We start from the raw sequence: 14,471 nt of genomic DNA, 5'->3' as shown, positions 1-14,471 counted from the left end.
CTAGATGGTTGAGCCCTGATATCATCAATTTGAGGCCAGCCTTGGCTACAAAGTGTGACCCTCTCTCAACACGTATCAGGCAGAAACAAAGGGAAAGTGGATAGAGGTTTCCCCCCAAAAGTTCTTTGGCTCCAGGTCTGGACAGAGCAACATTTTGTACTATACCTTCTTAATGAAGAGAAAAACTGCACCTTCACCCCCATAGCTGACATAAATAGGCAACATTCAAACACGATCCAAAACTCCTAACCTTACAGTTATTTCAGTAATGTTTTTTTAAAACATGTATTCCAAGCCAGGCACTATAGATTTATAAGTAGTTCTTACACCAGGTAGGGAGTGAAGAATAAGACTTGCAAACACAGAGTTCCAGTTCTCAACTCTCCTGAGTGCCCATCCCTCTGCCTAGTCTCTCAGCTCCCAGCCCAGTTGATGTGACAGGCTCCTGGCCCAATCCCCTTCCTGGTTCCCAGGCCACTGGTGAACACCACCCGAGCCAATGGCTGCGGCCGCAGGGCGGAGGGGGCTGGCAGGAGGGGAGGGAGCGCTGGCTTTAGAACCACAGCTGCAGAGATTCCTAGGGCCAGAAGTTGTCTGAGTGCTTGGTGGGAAGCTTTCGGGCCAGATCCACGAGTCTGCGACTTTACGTAAGTGCTTTCCAGCTCCAGCGCGAGGGGAAGAGGGTTTTCTGGGCGTGGGCAAGAGTGGGTCCTGGCGAGAGCATCTCCCGGAACCTCAGCAGGAACGTGCCTTGCACCAGAAAGCGGGGGTTGGGCAAAGGGGGAGACGGAGGGAAATTTCATCTGGGGTCTGAGGCTCCAGGATGATCTTTCGCCTCCAGGGTGGGTGAGAGCTCCAAAGGGTTCCTTATCTCCCACCCGCTGCCACCACTTTTTCTGCTTACTGTGCCTGCTCTCTGGTTACTCTTAACAAGTTGCCCACCGCCGGCGGGAGGTTCTCGGTCCTAGAAGCCAACCCCTACCCAGATTCCCTAAGGCAGCAACTTCCCTGGAGTGGAAACCGTGTGTCTAACTTCCCTCTGCCGTCCTTTCCCAGCTACTGCCATTCCCCAGTCCATCCCTCCCTCCCTCCTCAGCCACTGGGAAATCCCGGAGCCCGCAGCTTAGGTTGCCTTCAGCTAGTTTCCGGTCAACTGCTGAGGGTGACCCAGCGGGCTCCTGAGGACCCCGTGGCTCCTGGAAGGGAGGGGCGCCTAGAGGGTGCGGTGGCCCTTGGAAGGAACCTGGCCTTGGCTGCCCACCTTCCGCCCGCTCACCTCTCCATTTCTTACCCTGGGCGTCGGGACTGCGCCGCGACTCCCTATGAGTAAGCAGTTTTTTTTTTTTTTGTTGTTGTTGTTTGTTTGTTTGTTTTGTTTTGTTTTTTTTCGTTGCGTTGCAGAACCTCTCCAGGCTAGCCCAGAGGTATCTTTCGATTCTCTCCCCTAGCCACGCGCTGGCGGTCCTCTTGCGTCCTAACTGCTCAGGCTCTGCAACCCAGAAGCTCACCAGCCCAGCTTCGGCACCGGGGACCGCTTAGGATCCCTGGGAGGTTGAGCAAACGGGGTGGCTGGAACCCCATTCCCTGGCACAGCTGCACTTGCCTGTGTTTACTTTTCTCCACCCGCCTTACTTTAGCGACCTAATGAGAGGCCTGGGGACACAGACTACCCCCGCCCTGGCGGGTCGCCAGTCCCAAAGTTGCTGCTGCCTTTCTGCTTGGTCAAGTGCTGGCGGTTCTGAACCTCAGCCTGGCTCCAGGCCCTAGCTGTTGCAGCTTGGCTGACACTTTCCATCCTAAAGACCTCTTGATTTTTCACTTGAGCTGTGTAACTAACTACCCAAGTCGTTCAGGTCTAATTTGGATTTGAATTGGGGAGCCTAACTGTATAGGACCATTCAGAAGGGATGCTGCTATTGCTCTTCCTGTTAAGGGTAATGTAGACAGGGTGAGGAACTTTGCGTGACCACAGTAGTTACAAGATGTAGGTAAAGTTAAAATCCACGGAACAATCAGCATTTGCTCCGTTTCAACATCGCTATGTGTTTGAAAGTCTAAAAATTTATCCCGGAGATGTTTACTGTGAATTGCAACTTAATGGCTGAGGTCCCACACATGCCATTGACATCACATGCCTTAAGTGTCTGATGCCCCGAGGGTAATGGTCACATGACTTCTTTAGACTTTAAAACAGGAATGCAATGGCTGAGGCCCTTATTCCAAAAACTACCAAGACAAAACAGGGGGAGGGGGCAATGTGTGTCAGCTCGCTTCCACTGAAGGGATTTCTTGGAATTGCCGGAGGGAACAGACGGGGATTTGTTGCTCTGATTTTTAAACAAAATAAAAATTAAGCAAAATATTTTAAAAACGAAAAAAGAGGCACTGTTTTAAGAACAAAAGCTTGAAATACATGACATCCGCTTTCCAACAATTCCATATGGCTTTTCTAAATTTTAAAAATACTTTAAAATAATTTTCTAAGAAAGCTAACCTTTATCTCATGTCCCATTTCATTGCTAAATTCTAATTTTGAAGTCATATGCCACAAAATAGTGTTAAAAATATAAAGAATACCCATATTCCTTGGTCTGGCCTATACTTCCATTGAACTTTTCTCTATATTGGGCATCTACTTAAAGGTGGTGAATAATCCCTTGACTAAAATTAGCTATCAGTTATTTGTAGTTTGGACTAAATTGGCTCAGAAATCCTAGCCAAAACTAGTTGACATAAAATTTCCATAGTTGGTTAAGGATTGTGTTCCAGAGTGGTTTGGTTAGAAGACTATGAAATGACTTTCCCATATTATCCTATATTGTAATTGCTCCTTGGAGAAAACATGGCTGTTTCATTATTTCAGTTGTATATTATAACTATGGAAACAGGGTAGAGCAGCCAGGTGTGGTTGTGGCAGACACTGTAATCCCAGCTCTTAGAAGCTAGAGACAGCAGAATCAGGAATCCAAAATCTAGAAGAACTACATGATTAAAACCATAAGTAAATAAGTTATGGAAACAAACAAATGGAAGAAAAGAAACATATAGAGTCGTCTCCAAGGTAAGGAACTTACTTACTCACTTACTTTTAAAATAGGCTGTTTGCACATATTAGTTGTTAAAAACAATGAATGCAGAAGCTACAAAAATGAAATGAGGGTAGGGGTTGAGGAGGCTTCGCAGATGGCTCACATGATAAAGCATTTGCTGGCAGTCCTGACTGCCAGAGTCTAATCTCGATCTATTGGGTAGAAGAATTGCTTCTGCAATTTGTACTCTAACGTTTACACATCATTCCTTGGCTTTGTGTGTGCATATATTCACACACACACACACACAATTTTTTAAAGTTACTGGGAATGTTTAAGAGATTTTTGCTTTGTGTCTTTCCTCCCAGATTTTCTATTTCTGTTAACCACTGAAGAACTTCTGTACCCCAGTTTCAGCTGTGCATAAGGTTCTGAGCATGAAAACTATAGCTATCTTAAAGCATACGGTTCTGTTTTCCCAAACAGCCTATTGCTCTGATTAGCTAGGAAGAAGTCTGAATTGTACCTGAACTCCTAGAGTTGAGCCCCCCTAGTGGAAGTGAAGTGACAATGTAATTTTAGACTATTTATTTATTCATTTATTTATGTTTTTTTTCTGGGTCAGGGATTCTTTGTTTAACAGTCTTGATTGTTCTGGAACTCGCTCTGTAGACCAGGCTGGCCTTGAACTCATATAGAGATCCACCTACTTTTGCCCCTGGAGTTCTGGGATTAAAGATGTGTGCCACCATTGCCTGGTTAATTTTAGACTGACTTAATCTCTTTGTTTGTTTCTCTTTTTCTTTCTTTCTTTCTTTCTTTCTTTCTTTCTTTCTTTCTTTCTTGACTGAATTTCTAATAAAAATTTAACTTTAAAAAATCAGTCAAAGAAATTGTCTATGAAACTCAGCATTATGTGCTATGACTCAACACTAATAACCATTATTAATTTCCTACTTTGAAAAATGTTTAGATAGATATATAAAATGATATTAGTTATAGCTGAGTGAAGATTAACACAGTCTACATGTATGATTGTTGTTATTTTGTTAATCTAAAGTTATTTCAAAATTGGTTTAAAGCCGGTTATGGTAACATGCATCTCTCATTCTAGCATTTAAGTGGCAGACATAGGAGGATCAGGGATTCCAGGTCATGCTTGAGCCTAGCCTGGTTTTCATAAGAGCCTGTCTCAAAAAGTCAGGAAGAAAAGTATTTTACAGAGTTTTTTTTGAGTTATACTGAAGTTTTTCCTTCTTTAATCATTATTTAATTTTTTATGCAATACAATTTGATCATATTTTTTCTTCCCCAACTCCTCCCAGATCCTATCCACTCACCTTCATTTGTTCTTTCTCTTTCTCTAAAAGCAAAATAAATATCAACACAATTAAGACAAAAAATACTAGATCTAAATCATTTTTAAGAGGTGGAATACTGACAATCTTGACTGCAGCTTTTATACATCATAGAAAACCAGAATCATGAGCCTGTAAGATGGCTCAGTAAGTAAAGGCACACATCATCACCTAGCCTGGTAACCTGAAATGGATCCCCTGGACCCACATGATAGAAGGTGAGATCTGATTCCTGAAAGTTGTCCTTTCACCTCCTCCATCCTGCATCCCAATCCATGTTAAACAGAATCACCACTAATTTCAGGTCTGCAGCTCTTCTTAAATTGCCCATACATTTAAAACAACCCTCATTGCTGCTGACTTGTGATTTAGAATTATTTAATTAACTCATATTTTTGTTTGTTTGTTTTTCAAGACAGGGTTTCCGTATAGCCCTGACTGTCCTGGAACTAGCTCTGTAGACCAGGCTGGCCTCAAACTCACAGAGATTCTCCTGCCTCTGCCTCCTGAGTACTGAGATTAAAGGTGTACACCACAACTACCAAGTGTGAGTCCAATTCTTAAATCATACCCTTAGACCTAACCAGTTGCCTGAAGTGCAAGCTAAATTATATTTTGCCTCTGTTGTAATATTGTAAATAGCATTAAAATCTAAAGTGTCTAATCTCTTTGACGCTCTTTTAAGTCTGATTGCTAAAATGTGCTTAGGTTTTGTGGCATTTGAAGTACAAGGATTAGTAATAATGATTGAGTAGTATTTTAAACGAGACAAGTCTTTCTGTTTTGTTTTTTCAAGACAGGTGTCTCTCACTCTGCAAACCAAGCTGGCCTCAAACTCACAGAGATCTGCCTGCCTCTGCCTCCTGAGTGCTGGGATTAAAGGTGTGCACCCCCCCCCCGAGATAAGTCTCTTTTACAATGCTGTACATACATTAGCCTTGACCTTGGCTATTCTGGCAAAGTGTTAATGTCCAGGGCACTATCAAAAACTGGTGTGAGAAGTCCTTCCGTCAATGTGTTGCTTTTATTGGTTAATGAATAAAGAAACTGCTTTGGCCTATAGCAAAGCAGAACTCAGCTGGGGGGGGGTGACTAAACTGAATGCTGGGATAAAGAAGGCAGAGTCAGGGAGAAGCCATGTAGCCCTGCCAGAGGCATACGCCAGAACTTGACCTGGTAAGCCACATCCTCGTGGTGATACACAGATTAATGGAGATGGATTAATTTAAGATATGAGTTTGCCAGAAATACACTTAAGCTATTGGCCAAACAGTTTTACAAATAATATGGTTTCTGTGTGGTTATTTCGAGTCTGGGCAGCTGGGAATGAATAAGTGGCCTCTTACAACAAGAAACTGAGTGAAATTTTCCTCCTAGGCAAAATAGTATGATTGCTACTGAGAAAAAAAAAAAGGCAGTTTGGCCATGATACTTAAGCACTAAAGTGACGGATGCTCTTGGAAAAAAGAATAAATAAAGTCCACTTCTTATTCCATGTTCTGTTTTAAATGTCATTTCTATTTGACTTTCCATATTTCTTGATATCATATTCTTATCATATTTGACAATGGCAGGAATTTGTATTTGTATTCAGTCTAGTATACTCTGGGTGGAATGTTTATATACCAGGCCATTTTTTGCTTATAGCTGTTTTAAAAGTAGCAGGTATGAAATCAAATTTGAAAATGAACATCTATCAATATAGGACAGCTTGAGTATCTTGTTTTTAGAATTATTTTGTACTTGTTAGTATGACAGGATATTGGTGGAATATGATCTAAAGGGAAAAGTTTGATGGATAAAAAATAAAACTAAGGTTAGAAGAAATTTAGAAGCCTTTAATACCAGTGCTCGGGAGGCAGAGACAGGTGGATCTCTGAGTTCCAGGCTCTGTTTACAGAGGCCAGCCTGGCCTACAGAGTGAGTTCCAGGACAGGCTCTGAAGCTACAGAGAAACCGTGTCTAGAAGGGAAAAAAAAAAGACAGAGGGTCTAGCTGAAACTGGAGCTTGCCTATTTGGCTAGACTGGCTGACTGGCGAGCCCTAGTCTCCTGTTTCTGCCTCCTCAGTGCTTTCAGTACAAGGGCCCACTACCTACCTCCTGTGTCTTTTTTACATAAGTTCTAAGGAATCCGAACTCAGGTCCTCAAGCCTGCACAGCAAACACTTTACCGCTGAACCATCTCTCTAGTCCTTAAATGCCATTCTTAGAAGCCAGTCTCTGAATACGTAGGTCCATTTATTTCAGTTACGGAGGTGAAACAATTTCAAAAGATTCACAGCTAATTTCGGTCACATTGAAGGTTGCCATATTTTTAGCACTTGTAAGAAAAATGTGAGTATGGATTGTCCTAGGGATGAAGAAACATTACATTTAAAAGCAAATACTGTGAGAGGAGAGCTATATGCCAGGTCCACTTATTGCTTTCTTTTTTGAGATGGAGTCTTTCTTAAATGCCAGGCTAGTCTCAAACTCACTTTGTAGTCCAAGGAGGCCTTTGAATTTGTAATCCTTCTGCCTCAACCTCTCAAGTACTCTGGATTATAGGCTTGCATCCACCAGGCCTGACTACAGACTGATTTTACAATATGTAAAACTTAAATTTTCTTAGCTGGGAGGTGGTACCACATGCTTTTAATCCTAGTACTCGGGAGGCAGAGGCAGGTGGATCTTTCTGAGTTCAAGGCTAGCCTGGTCTAAAAGAGCTAGTTCCAGGACCGGTTCCAAAGCTACAGAGAAACCCTTTCTCAAAAAAACAAAAAAAAATTTATTAAAGGTTAGAAATGTGATTGATGATAAGCGTGGCAATGTTTACTATAAATAAGGCATTGGGTCTGGAATCCCTGGTCTTTTATCCCTCCACTGGACAGATAGGCCCTTTTCAGTAAATCACTGTTGTCCTCGTATCTGGAGCTTACTTGATTTTTGAGGCATCTGTTTTTAATCTGTGCATTTCATAAGCTTGCTGAAAGGATAAGTGAGCTACGTGAAACCTTGACTCTTCAGCAGACAGGTACTATAGAAATCCAGCATACTATAGTACATCATGACTATGCTAGGGCTTTAACAGGGCTTTCAGAAGACTGGGATGTGGTTCAATGGAAAAACATTTGCTCTCTGGATTCATTCCCCAGTATCTCTCTCTGTCTCTGTCTCTGTCTCTGTCTCTGTCTCTCTCTCTCTCTCTCACACACACACACACACACACACACACACAGAGAGAGAGAGAGAGAGAGAGAGAGAGAGAGAGAGAGAGAGAGGCTGTTCTTATTATTTAAGCCCTGAACATATCTATACTTGAATGTATATGATCTCCAGCTTACAAGCAGAGGTATGCTACTAAGTCAATTGAATGAAATGGAAAATCAGAAATATCTAATAACAGCAGAATAAAAACCTACATGTGATATTTTTTGTATTTCTTCTTTCAAATATTATGCAGAAATCATGTTAATGTCATCAATTGATTTTTTTCCTTGCAAATCTATGGTCCTTTTTCTTTATTGGTTGTCAATACAGAGTCTCTTGTCTTCTACTTCATTCTTTTTCGTCATTTTTAATTAGCATGCACACATTTAGGTTTCATTATGTCATTTTTGGACAATTTGTTTCTTTTCCTATACATATCTTTTCCCCTTTCCTCCTGTACCCTTTCCCACTTCCTCAAGCTCCTTTCTGCTTTCATCTCATATGTTGTATCAGTTTCCCCTTCCTCATTACCTCTCTCCATACTTAATAGTCTCCTTTCTAGTTTCATAGCCCATGGCCACACTCACCTCTGCTTATCTACATATGTATAAATATTATGTGTTAGGATGCATATATGAGAGAGCACATATGATGCATATATGAATCTGGGAGATCTAACTTAAAATAATGTTTTCCAAATATCCATTTTCTGTAAATTTTATTTTTCTTTATAGTTGAATAAAATGCCCACTATGTTTGTATTACATTTTTTTTACCCATTTATCTGTTGTTTGACGTCTAGGCTGATTCCATTTCCTTGCTGTTGGGAATAGAACAGCAATAAAAATAGAAGTATCTCTGTGGTAGGATACAGTGTCCATTTGGTATATGCCAGGAATGATGAAAGCTGAGTCATGGGAGTTCTCACTTAATGTAAGGTTTTGCATTTAGTTACTTTGTGTATGTGCCTTTTTCATGGTGCTTATGGAAGTCAGAGGACAAGCTGGAGAGGGTGGAGTTCTTTTTTTCTAATCTGTGGGTCTTAGGAATTGAACTCAGGTCATTAGGCTTGGTGGCAAATGCCTTTACATGCTGAGCCATCAGGCCAGCTCAGTTAAATGACTTGAGAATAAGCAAGAATCATGACTAGTTTGTAAGAGTAGGCTATTTTTACTCCTAAGAATCATTTTCATTTTTAAATTGTGTCCTCTTCCTTCAACCTTCTGTGTTTTAAAATATTCACTAGGAAAGGCATTTTGTGCAATTCTGAAACTAGTGCATTGAAAATAGAAGTTTGATTAGCTTAAGTTGTGATACACATATGGAAAATGAATACATATACACATTATAATTATATGTAAATATAGAAAGTCCTTACTTTGCATAAAATACAATAGACTCTCAACAAACGTTTCCATTTATAGCTTAATATTTTACACTATCTTTGTGAGAGATTTGGATCTGTTAATTTTCCACTAATTGGAACCCTTTTCTTACTACAATTTGCTACTAAGAAAACAGGCTGTGGGGCAGGCTGGAGAGATGGCTCAGCAGTTAGAGTGCTGCTTGCTGTTCTTACAGAGGTCTTGAGTTCCATTCCCAACACCCACAAAGGGTGGCTTACAACTGCCTGTCACTCCTGATTGGGGACTCTAACATCTTGTTCTGGCTTCTGAGGATAAATACACTCATATGCACATACCTCCCCCCATACAAACATAATTAAGTTAAAAATAAATCGAAAATAGGAAAAGACTGTGAAATTTTTGGCTTGATTTGAATTTTGCATTGATGTGTGTGTGTGTGTGTGAAGCTCACAACTCAGAAGACAACTTGTGCGAATTAGTTCTTCTTCCACCATGTAGGTGTCCCTGGGATTTAAATTGGGTCCTCAGGCTTGGCAGCAAACATTCTTCCTCACTGAGCCATTTCACTAGCTCTTGTTGGTTTTACTTAATGCTATTATGAAAATTCCATTTTCTGTTGCTTTTCATTGTGAATGCAGATGATTTAAGCAAAGGTGTAGGCAGCTTTGCTTAGCTCAGAAACCTGTTTCTCATTGAATTCATCTTTTTATGAGGATATGCTATCCAGCAGTCTAAAGAACTTCTCTTCAAAGGAAAATTGGAAACATGACTCCTAATAAGTTACATGTACTATTTACAACAAACTCATAGCCATTAGCAAATATAGCTTAAACAAGGATGAAAGGTAATGGTTAATGTTGAGGTCAGGTTTGGACGATGGGAGAGGAAGCTTCAAGAGTTTGCAGTTTTCACAGAAATAGAATACCAATGTTGGAAAGATTGCTTTAGAGAAAAATAGCATAGATAAAATAAATGAATGAAATCTCAAAAGACACAGGATTAGAAATTAAATCAGTATTCTTTCTTTAAAAAATGTTTGTGTGTGTTTGTATTTGCTCAAGGGCAGAGGAATCCTTTCAGGAGTCAATTCCCTCCTTCCATGGTTCTGGGTTCAGGTCGTCATGGTTGCTGCAAGCACTTATCTCAATATCTTTTCCAAGGTAGCATACAGTCTTGGAAAATTGGTAAATTTAGATATTAAATTTGAATTTATTATTTTCATTTTTCTCCTGGTAGAAGTCTTCAAATGCAAAGTCCAGGAAATGAAAGGTTTTGAGACATTCAAAACTATTTTAAACAAACTGGGTATAGTAGTGCATGCCTTTAATCTCAGCACTCCAGGAGGCAGAGGCAGGTGGATCTCTGTGAGTTCAAGGCCAGCCTGATCTACAGAGTTCCAGAACAGCCAGGGTTATGTGGAAAGACCCTGTCTCAAAAAAAAAAAAAAAAAAAACAACTAAAACCAACCAAACCAAAAAGGTTTAAGCAACTTATGAATCTTCAGCTTGCAGCTATAGCTGTACCATTTTTATTCATGGTTATGAGGAAGTTATCATTTGTCTGAGTATGTTTCTGGTGATTAAGCCCAGGTCTTAGTGTATACTGAGCAAACTCCATATGACTGAGTTACAATTTCAGCCCTTATTCATTTGTTTATTTATTTAAATTTTATGTCAAGATCCTGATAAACTTTAAATTTTGGTCCTGCTACTTCAACCTCTAACATAGCTGAGATTGTAGGCATGAATGAGTTAATAGACATGGTTTGAATAATCACATCTAATAGTTGTCCTATCATAATTTAAAAATAGAACCAACTTAATGAAGTTTTAAAGGTTATATCAACAGATTACATGTTCAAAAATACAAATAACGTCAAACATTTTTAAAAAAAATCTAAACTCCAAGTAGTCTAGCTTCTGTTAGCTCTCAAATGAAACTCAAGCTAGCATGTAGTATTGATGGTACCGGCAAGTGAAACCTTCCCAAACTAGAGATCTGTAGAAAGATGAAGGAATTTTGGTATGTCTAGCAAATTGAAGTTTATAGGTATAGACATAAAGGAAGGGGGGGGGATTGAGGATATAGTTCAGTGGTAGAGTATTTATTCGCCTGGTATATAGCAAGCCCTGTGTTTGGTCCCCAGAAACAGAAGCCTGTAAATTCCAGCACTTTGGAGGCAGAAAGAAGAGGGTCAAAAGTTCAAGATTAGTTTTGAGGCTAGCCTAGAATACATAAGACACTGTCTCCTTAAAAAGGCCTTTAGGCTACTAATATAAATAGAAACTTGGGTAAGCTATAAAATGTTCTCAAGTACATTTAAGTATCTATCTCTGCCTGTCTGTCTATTATCTATCTAGACAAATATATATCATACATAAATAACTCGTGAAGTAATATGAACAACATCTCCTGTGAGTGGTTTTTATAATCCATTCAGTTAACCAAAGTGTTTACTTTTAATTATCTTGTGGGTATGAGTGTTTTGTCCACATGTGTGCATGTACACAGCATGCATACATAAATGTCCACAGAGCCCAGAAGAGAGCACTGGATTCTCTGAAACTGGATTTACAGCTAGTTGTAAGCTGCCACGTGGGTGCTAGGAACCAAACCCAGGTCTTCAGTAAGAATAGTTAGTGCTGGTAACTGCTGAGCCATCTCTCCAGCCCTATCATTAAAAAAAAGTATTTAATTAAGACTGCTTATGTGCTGAGATGACAAACAGGGAGAAGATAACTCCTGCAATTTAGGAGAAGAAAAAGGCACAAAGGTAATATTAGTTCTCACAAAATCTAAAATTTTTATTATACTAATTAATGTGTGTGTGTGTGTGTGTGTGCATACATGCATGTGACATCAGGACAACCTGTACGAACCGGTTCTTGCCTCCCACCTTGTTGAGGCAGTGTCTCTCTTGTTTCTGCTGCAGCTCTGCTTCTTCCAGTCCAGATGGATGATGCTAGGGTGCTTCTTCTCTCCACTTCCCATTTATCTGTAGGACTGATGTCTTTACAGATGTGTATCATCACATCTGGCTTTTTACATTCTTTCCAGGATTGAACTTGGGCCATCAGATTTCCATGGCTATCACTTTTACCTGTTGAGACACATCCTTTCCCTCTTAGAAATATTTTACATGGAGAAATGAATTTAAATATGGTCTTTTTCCTAATCATAAAATAATTTCTAAATTTAAACTTTGTATGGACAAAGACATTTACTTATATCCCAGTATAATCAAATCTAAACTAAGAACAAATCACATTTAAACATTGTTATTTCTTTGCAATAATTATTACATCCTAAAAAAGGAGCCCACTATGAGTTAATTTTACTTAAATAGAACATTGCTCAGCCTATAAATGAAGGTCAGCAGACACCAGTGTCTTGGAGTAAAATAGCCCTTTGGCTAGAATATGCGCCACACCCCATTTTGTTTTTACAAAACTAAAATTCTTTCCAGCTTTACTAAATTGGAGATGCTGTGTCCAACTACAGTAGTAGTTGGTTCTGCTGCTGTGGAAATACCCAGATATTCATGTGTACAGAAGCCCTTAGAAAAGTTGGCTTGTATAAGCACTGCTCAACCTTTCTGTAGCTCCTGTTCTCTTAGGTTCTCTCTGATCTGTCTATAAAGTGCAAGTAGCTCATATAGCTGATGGTGTTAATTTTCTAACTTGCACTTCATGGTTTTCACAGACCTTAGACTGGGTAGGAGTACCTGGGATTTCAGATCTGACAGTTACTCCCTCTGGTAGGACAGAATCAAAGCAATACATATGGTTTTCTACAAGGGCAGTGAGAAAGTCCTGCCAACTGATGAGCTATACAAGTAGGGATTAAGCAAATAAATCCCAAGGAAAACCTCTGCTCTGGTTCTTTCATAGTGGCCTGACACACAGCAGGTGCCATTTACAGTTTGCCCTTCAAATTCACAAGGAATTGGTTCCAGGAACTCTCTCGGATTCTGTTGTTCACAGATATTTCAGTCCCTTATATGAAGTAAGATGGTATTTGCATATAACCTATGCATGGTCTTCATCTTTGTGTGAGGAGGTGAGAACTGAATCAAAGGCATCTCACATTCTAAACTTAACCACTGAGCTACGTTCACACCCCTCTCCCACATACATTAAATCATCTTTAGGTTCCTCGATACCTCATAGAATATCTTAGCAGATGGTTGTTAACTGGATTGTTTATAGAATGAGGACAAGAAAAGATCTATATAAGTTCAATACAGTCAGTCACAGGTCTTTCTGAATGTTTTCCAGCTGGTGTTGGTTGAACCCATAAGGAGCATATAGATAGAGTTTACCTATTACTATACTTGAGTTGGTGAAAAGGAATGACCCTGAAATGTCTGCTGATAGACCTGAAGTTCTGGAGATATGGCTTAGTGGGAGAATTTTTACTGGGTTTAGACTTGATCCCCAGGAAGAAGAAATGATGGAGTGAAGGAAGAAAAAAAAAAGAAAAAAAAAGTAAAGGGTGGGGCAATAAATCATATAGAAAAAACCCAAATTGGAAGACCATTGATTTATGACACAATGACTTCCTGCCATGCCAATAATCAAATGGTGTTCTTGCTTTTATTTACTTTTTAGCTAATTTATTTACTTACTAAAACTTTTATTGGCATAAGTTCATTGTACAAAATGAAAGAATTAACCATGAAATCTTTATGCAAATACATAATGTACTTTGACAATATTCACCCCAATACCCTCTCCTTTCCTCAACCTCCAACCCTCCTACAGGATAGTCCTTTGAAATTCACATCGTGTGTGTGTGTGTGTATGTGTGTGACACATGCATGCAAGTTGCTAGAAGGAAATCCACAAAAACAATTCAAGATACAAACCTAGGCAATAAACTTTGTTTTCTATTCTTTTGGGAAGAATCATGTAGCACAGGTTAGCCTCAAGCTTGCTAGGTAATTGAGGATGATCTTAAACTTCTGATTATTTTGCCTCTGTCTCTCATGTACTGAGATTATAGGCATGTACCCCCACACCTGGTATAGGTGGTACTGAAGAGCCAAACCACAGCTTCATGCATTAAGAAAGCACTCTACCAAGTTCAGCCTGGTATCAAACTCAAAATACTCCTACCCAAGCCTTCTAAGGACTGGAATCACAGGAATTTATTACCGTACCTGGCTTTAGCTATTTCAGATAATTGATTATGAATGAATGCTTTGGATATACCTTGTTTTGTTTCTTGTTTTATGGTTTGGTTTTGGTTTAGTTTGGTTTGGTTTTTCGAGGCAGAGTTTCTTTGTGGAACAGCTCTGATTGTCCTGGAACTTGTTCTGTACACCAGGCTAGTCTTGAACTCACAGTCAACTGCCTTCCTCTGCTTCCAGAGTGGTGGGATTAAAGGTGTGCACCACCATCAACCCAGCTTGTTTCTTGTTTTTAGAGACAGTTTCACTATGTAACCCCATTCTGGCTTGAAATTTGGGATGTTGCCCAGGCTATTTTATATTTAGTAATTCTCCTGCTTTAGCCTCTTGGTATGC

The 14,471-nt window shown here is 39.8% G+C and overlaps 1 protein-coding gene across 3 annotated transcripts in view; it reads left to right on the top strand.

The window, feature by feature from the left end:
* The first annotated feature begins 494 nt into the window (after positions 1-494).
* Positions 495-14,471, top strand: part of Pls3 (plastin 3) — an 89,020-nt gene continuing 75,043 nt past the window's right edge. Inside the window, exon 1 of one of the 3 annotated variants that reach the window (XM_057760159.1) lies at positions 495-647. Coding sequence is in view for 2 of the 3 variants with exons in the window: in XM_057760158.1 (XP_057616141.1) it covers positions 1,323-1,326 (4 nt within the window). In the remaining variant the exon portion in view is untranslated. Of the gene's footprint in view, positions 648-1,162; positions 1,327-14,471 lie in introns of those variants that run through there. The other 2 variants (XM_057760158.1, XM_057760161.1) reach the window with 2 other exon arrangements.

The sequence above is a fragment of the Chionomys nivalis genome, chromosome X (genome assembly GCF_950005125.1).
Source record: "Chionomys nivalis chromosome X, mChiNiv1.1, whole genome shotgun sequence".
In the NCBI taxonomy this organism is placed as follows: domain Eukaryota; kingdom Metazoa; phylum Chordata; class Mammalia; order Rodentia; family Cricetidae; genus Chionomys; species Chionomys nivalis.
Note: the sequence above shows the minus strand (reverse complement) of the source record. Positions and strands in the feature narration are given on the sequence as shown.